Source organism: Coturnix japonica, chromosome 15, assembly GCF_001577835.2.
Source record: "Coturnix japonica isolate 7356 chromosome 15, Coturnix japonica 2.1, whole genome shotgun sequence".
In the NCBI taxonomy this organism is placed as follows: domain Eukaryota; kingdom Metazoa; phylum Chordata; class Aves; order Galliformes; family Phasianidae; genus Coturnix; species Coturnix japonica.
The window spans coordinates 6,018,506-6,024,673 of NC_029530.1; the positions used below are offsets into that span (position 1 = coordinate 6,018,506).

A 6,168-nucleotide genomic window follows, 5' to 3' on the forward strand; every position below is an offset into this window, starting at 1 on the left:
TCCTACACCCCCGTGTTTCTTCCATTCCTCCCCTCGTCCCCTTCTTCTCCCCGCTTCCACGTGTCTCATAGACATAGAACGGTTTATGTTATAAGCGACCCCAAAGCCCCCCCAGCACCCTGCCATGTGCTGGCTGCCCCCAGCTCAGTCTGCCCAGGTCCCATCCATGGCTACACCCCAAAAAACACACATTGTGCTCACAGCTGAGGCTTTGTTTTCTCTTTGAAAGGGGACCGACACACGGAGCAGTGATGCAGCACCCGCATACTGCACTGCAGGATGCTCCGTGCTCACTGCGTGCTTGCAATGCCAGCAGAGAGGATGGTGGAAGTGAGAGCCTTGTGCCTGCATGATGGGTGTTGCATGGGAACAGGGAGCAGAGAGCAGCCTCTGCATCCCCCTCCCCGTGCTACAGGACTGGTTCCATGCCCACTACAGGACTGGTTCCATGCCCACTACAGGACTGGTTCCATGCCCACCGCCTCCTCTTGGGGTTCTCGCACTGTTTTCTCAGGCCGAATGCAGACAGCGAGGCGCTGAAGCAGGAAGAGAAAAGCAATGGGTTCCCTTCCTGCAATGGGACCCTCCAGCTCTGCTAGTGGGAGCTGCTGCTCTTCCATTGGGCTGCAATAGCCCCGAGCTCAGAGAGGTCCCAAAAGCTGGCAAGAAGGAGGGGACAGAACTGTGCTGATGTAGCTCTGACCTGCTTGAGGGACCCTGGTGTCCAGACCAGCTTGTACACCATGTAGACAGGGATGCAGATGAAGGAAGATGCTCCTATGAGGTGTCCCAGTGAGGTGCTCCATGCTGGGTACCGGTAGCCAAAAAGTGCCAGGGGTGGCTGCTCCAAAAGTGAACTGGCCACAATAAACTGCAGAACCCAGGCAGGAAAGTCAGGGAGCAGCTCATAGCACTGAGCAGCCCTGTTGGCTCCCTGCAGCTGTGGGTTGGCTGCAGTGCAAGGCTCAGGGCTGCACTCTGATACCCTGGTTGCCATCTCCAAGCACAGCAGCAGGAGGGGCTGTGCAATGCACTACTCACTGCCAGCAGGGTCGGGCTGATGGCCACCCAGCACACCTTCCAGAACAGCCCTGGGGTGAAGCCCAGCATAGCTTTCACATCATGGGAGAACCTCTGGATCCCTGCAGAGCACAGAGCAGTCATGGAACAGCCAGTGGGCTCAGGCCCCATCCTGTCGCTACATCCCATCCCATTGCTAGGTCCCATCTCAGTGTTAGGTCCCACCTTGGTGCCCCCTCTTACCATAGAACCAGGACACAGCTATAGTTTCCAGCAGCACCACGGCCAGGATGGAGCAGCCAGCACCAAACTCCTCCAGCAGCTTCACCACGTAGGCACCACCCTGGAATGAGATGGGTTGGTGGGATGGCAATGTGCTCAGTGATGGGACACAGCTCCCCAGGCTGTACTCACATAGGTGAGGGTGCTCAGCGAGCCCAGGAAGCAGACTGTGATGAGGCCAAGGACAAAGAGCTCCCTGCGCTGTGCCAGGACCTGGGGGTATTCATCCATCACAGCGGTGATCACAGCCTCCAGGCCCCCAAACTGCCAACGGAGCACAGGGATGAGACTGAATCCTCCCCCTGCTGTTGTGCCAGTGCTGCTGCAGAGGTTCCTACCGTGCTGTCCAGCCCCAGCGTTATCATCATCAGGAAGAAAATGATGGCGAAGAAGGTGGATCCCACCATGTTGGCGATGGCTTCGGGGTAGGTGATAAAAAGCAGGCTGGGACCTAGGAGGGCGTGCGGGTTGGGTTTGCCTGTCTTCTAGGTGGGATTGCATAGAGGGGAGCAGTGCTGGCCTCGCTGCCATCCACTGGGTGCACAGGGACCCGCAGCTCCAGCAGGGGCACCATGAGGCCGGACAAGATGGAGCAGTGGGGGGCAAACCTTTATCTCTGGCTACATCCTCCACCTCCACATCCCGCATCTCCGCCATGTAGCCCAGCACGGTGAAGATGACAAAGCCCGAGAGGAAGCTGGTGAGGCAGTTCACTGCGCTGGTGATGAGTGCATCCCTGGAAGACAGAAAGCAGGGAGACATGGCAAGTGGCTGAGCCCTCCCTGCATGCCCACACCATGCTCAGCCCCATGGCCGTGGGGCTCTGCTGCAGCTGCTGTGGCACAGCCCCATGCCTGCATTGCATCTCGCATTGGGTGCTCACCGGTAGCAGTTGTTGTGGAAGTGGTTGTAACTGGCCAGAGCAAGAAGAACTCCGAATCCAGGACCCAAGGAGAAGAAAATCTGTGCAGCAGCATCAACCCAGACCTGGCAGAAGCAATGGGCAGCTGGAGGCTGAGACGGAGCTCTGTGGTTTGCCCAATCAACAGCAGCCCCCCCTTGGCACAGGGATGCGCTAACCCTAACCCTGGATGCTGTGCTCACAGGGAGAAGAGGCCAAAGGGAGCATTAAGCCTCTGTGCCTGATCCAGGCAGCAGTGTGGCCCTGGTTATGTTTAATGAGAATTTTCAAGTGTTGCTTGGTAATTACCCACAGGAAGCCTATTGTCAAGCCAGGGCGAGAACACGGCTGGAATAAACCGTGGCAGCAATGAGATGGGTGATTCAATTATAGATTTACATTTCCAAGAGCCCATCCAGGGCATCTCATCTCTGCAGGAGCAGTGGGGAAGGGGTGGCTGCGCATTGTGGGAGGGGGGCAGGGGAGGCAGAGATGGGGCACCCGCAACTCACCGCTGTGCTCAGCAGTTTGCCCCAGTCTGGGCGCAAATAGAAGAGGACCCCCCTCCAGGCACCAGGCAGGGTGGCCCCACGGACCAGCAGGATGAGCAGGACGAGGTAGGGCAGCGTGGCTGTCACCCACACCACCTACAGCAGGGGCAGCCATCAGCCATGGCACCGGGCACCTGACCACCTGGCTGCAGGGTTGGGGTGGAGGTGATGCCCTGAGTTTAGCCATGCAGGAGCTCAGGGTTGCAGCATCATTGGCACGGGGTCCTCTCACCTTCCCAGATGTTTTCACCCCTTTCCACAGGCTGAAGTAAACGATGGTGAAGATGAGAAAGAGGCAGAGGAGCAGCTGCCAGCGGATCCCACCCACATTGTACAGACCACCGGACTTCTGAAGCTCCAGGACCTTCCTCCTACAACCAGACAGAGTCTCAGGGTCTCACCTCTCCATGATGCCCCCGTCCTTCTCCCTGCACTGAGAGCCAAGTGCTGCCACGGAGACATCCCCCATCTCCAGCTCATCGCTCACATGTGGATACTTACGTATAAAACTCCTCAGCAGGGGACCTGGAGAAGTTGGTCCAGGTCACGTTGTTCCTCCCGAAGTAGTTGGTGCAGTTGGGTGTATTCCAGGGGTTGTCACAGCTCGCCCAGGGCAGAGTGCTCGAGAAGGATGAATAGAAGTAATAGAGCGCCCAAGCAATGATGGTGTTGTAGTAGAAAGAGACGTAGAGGCCAATGATACAGATGGCAAAACCGATGCCTGTGGAGAGAGAAGGGATGGATTCCTGTATCATGGGAAAGCTGAGCCTCTCCCTGTGCCCTTCATGGGGCTGGTGGTATTTCAAAGGGATGGTGGTTCCGCATGGAGAGGGGTTGGGAGTCGCTCACCTTTGAAGATGGGGCAGATGCGTTTCCAGATGGGAATGGCTCCCGTCCTGTGGAATTGCCCCAGGGCCAGCTCCATGTAGAATAGGGGCACCCCTCCAAAAACAGCCATCAGCGTGTATGGGATAAGAAAGGCTCCTGTGGGGTGAGGAGCAGAGTGGGGTGACTGCTGTAATCCTGTACCAGCAGGTGAGCGTGCACAGGGCTGTGCCATGAAGCGTGGATGAGCATTTGGATGCATGCAGGCTTTGGGATGCCCTGCAGCAAGCAGCTCACAGGTGGGTGAGTTGCTGGGAACACTCAGCCAGGCTGATGCAATGAGCAGAGCAAGGCAGACACGGGGGATGAGGCACCGTGCACCTCATAGGTGGCAAATGTTAGGGGAAAATCTCACTACTGTCACCCCGAGATACAAGTAATTAACGCTGTCATCTGCATTATTCATGCCCACGGTGCTTTCAGCAGAGCTGTGTTGCACCCAGTGGACTCTGTAGAAGTGGAGCTGCTCTCTGTGCTGTTGGGGTAACTCAGCTGGGGGTAGTTAATTGAACCCCCACGGCTTCTCTCTATAAGAGCCTCCACACACTGGGGGCATCACATCCCTGCTGCCCTGTCCCCATCATGGCACGGTGCTGCCGGCCCTACAGGCTCATCCTGGTTGTGAGTCCATCCATCCCTCCCTGGAGGTGCAGCCCAAGCCCAGCTCCCCACCCAGGGCTCACAGCTCCCTCTGTACTGATGGAGAGCAGCTGAAGGTCACTGCCTGTCCCATAGGAATAAGGCACAAATAACTGCTTCCATGGGGGGCACCTGGGATCCACGCTGTAGCCTTGAGTATGGTACTAATTATCTCCTCATTTCCCCAAGCATGACAAGATGTTACCCGCATGCCAACTTTGGCAATTAAATCCACTGCGCCGTTGCAAACGGCACTGAATTCTCATCCCTCATTTATAATTTCCATGCAGGAGTTTTGTTTATTATTATTACTATTATTATTCGGATCTATTTAAAGCAATTCATTTAGTCGTTTCAAGTTGTTTCCTTCGTGGAGCTTTTCTACCTTCTGCTGGCTCTATGGGAGGGAGCACCCCATGCTTTGCTCACAGCCCAGGGCTCACATTGCATCCAGCACTGAGTCCAAAGCAGGGCTATTCAAAGCACTGCCTGCCAGAAGTTTGCTTGTACCCAGTGATAAGATCAGCGACAGCCTCCAACCCCAGATGTGCAGCCCCATCACTCTGGACCAGCGCAGTTTGCTGTGCCCAATGGGGAAGGCATGGATGGTGCCAGGGATGGGGTGGGTGAGAGAGGGCTGGGAAGGGAAAAAGGGAGAGGAGAGAGGTGAGGGAAAATGGGGAGACATGAAGCTGCCCTCACCAAAGAGGAGCAGCTAGAGACAAACAGAGCAAAGCAATAGTGAGTTCTCATCACCCCAAAGCCCACAGACAGCTTTCTGCTCCCCCTGAGCAGACTGCAGCAGCCCCAGCACTGTCCTTACCCCCTCCGTTCTGGTAGCAGATGTAAGGGAAGCGCCACACATTGCCCAGATCGACGGCAAACCCAACAACCGAGAGGAGGAAATCCATTTTCTTGCTCCACTTGTCCCGGGGATGGGCTGGGGGCACAGAGATGGCTTCAGGACCCCCATCAGATTGAAGGGAGCCAGCAGGCACCAGGCAGCGTTCCCCCATTCTGTGCCCCTGTGAGTTCTGCAGGGTCGGGTGAGCAACTTGGGGAGGGAAGGATGGATTTTCCTCCGTCTGATGACAGATCTGAGGAGGGGAGGGTCCGGCTGCATGTGTGTCCCCACCTCCAGCTGGGAACCCATGGCTCCAATGGGGAGAGCTGTGCTTTGATCAGTGCAGGAGGAGCGGGGAGGCTCACAGCTCCATCCCCTGCTCCCCGCATCCAGGGGAGCGTTTTGCTGTCGGGGTGGGTTTTGTTTGCACACAGATGTGGGGTTAAGGCAGAGGTGGTGGTTTGGTTGTGCACCCTTTCAATGCAGCATTATTTCTCTGTTCTTGGTGCAATTTGCAGGCCGGAGGCACCTCTACCTGCTGTCACAACCAGTGATGCTTTGAGCTCTGGGAGGTGCAAGTGTTTGTACCACTGGAAAATGCAATAACTTCTGCAGCCCACATGCTGTCAGGGGGGAATGGTGCAGTACCGAGAGCCATCACTCTCATCTGTTTGACAGCTTAACATCAACCTTCATTGCAAACAAAACAGGCAGCTCCCTGCCATGCACAGCAAACCCCTGCAGGAGGCCGCGGGCGCTGTGCTCCAGGCACATTCCCCCCCCCCTGTAATTAAAAGAAACTCCAAACGAGATCAAAATGGGACACAGACAGTGGGTTGCTGTGACGACGTGACGCCAGCTGGAGACCTCTGGATTTGGATGGTGCTGCAGCACGTGCATGGGGACCTGTTGGAGATGCCCCATTAAAGTAGCACATTTGTTGTTGCTGCACAGGACTGAGTGCTCCCTGCAAGGCTCCCCAGCTGGGTCTCAGCATGCAGGTGAGAGCCAGTTCATCACCCCATATTTTATAGGGGATCAATGTC

General features: G+C 56.3%; 1 protein-coding gene across 5 annotated transcripts; it reads right to left on the reverse strand.

Annotated features, from left to right (window-relative positions):
• Window positions 1-239: 239 nt before the first annotated feature.
• On the reverse strand, window positions 240-5,304 carry LOC116654122 (sodium-dependent serotonin transporter-like). 5 transcript variants are annotated; one of them, XM_032447909.1, is made up of 13 exons: window positions 5,102-5,304; window positions 3,604-3,738; window positions 3,256-3,475; window positions 2,987-3,125; window positions 2,716-2,850; window positions 2,186-2,289; window positions 1,911-2,038; window positions 1,641-1,753; window positions 1,435-1,566; window positions 1,264-1,363; window positions 1,042-1,142; window positions 704-871; window positions 240-536 (listed from the first exon to the last, which is right to left on the reverse strand). In XM_032447909.1, the coding sequence occupies exons 1-13, from the start codon at window positions 5,292-5,294 to the stop codon at window positions 456-458; spliced, it is 1,749 nt and encodes a 582-aa protein (XP_032303800.1). In that variant the 5' UTR covers window positions 5,295-5,304; the 3' UTR covers window positions 240-455. The 5 variants fall into 5 exon arrangements, 4 of the variants coding, with proteins under 4 accessions (XP_032303800.1, XP_032303798.1, XP_032303799.1 ...); XM_032447908.1 differs by having other exon boundaries at window positions 448-871; XM_032447907.1 differs by having other exon boundaries at window positions 1,435-2,038.
• Window positions 5,305-6,168: the final 864 nt, after the last annotated feature.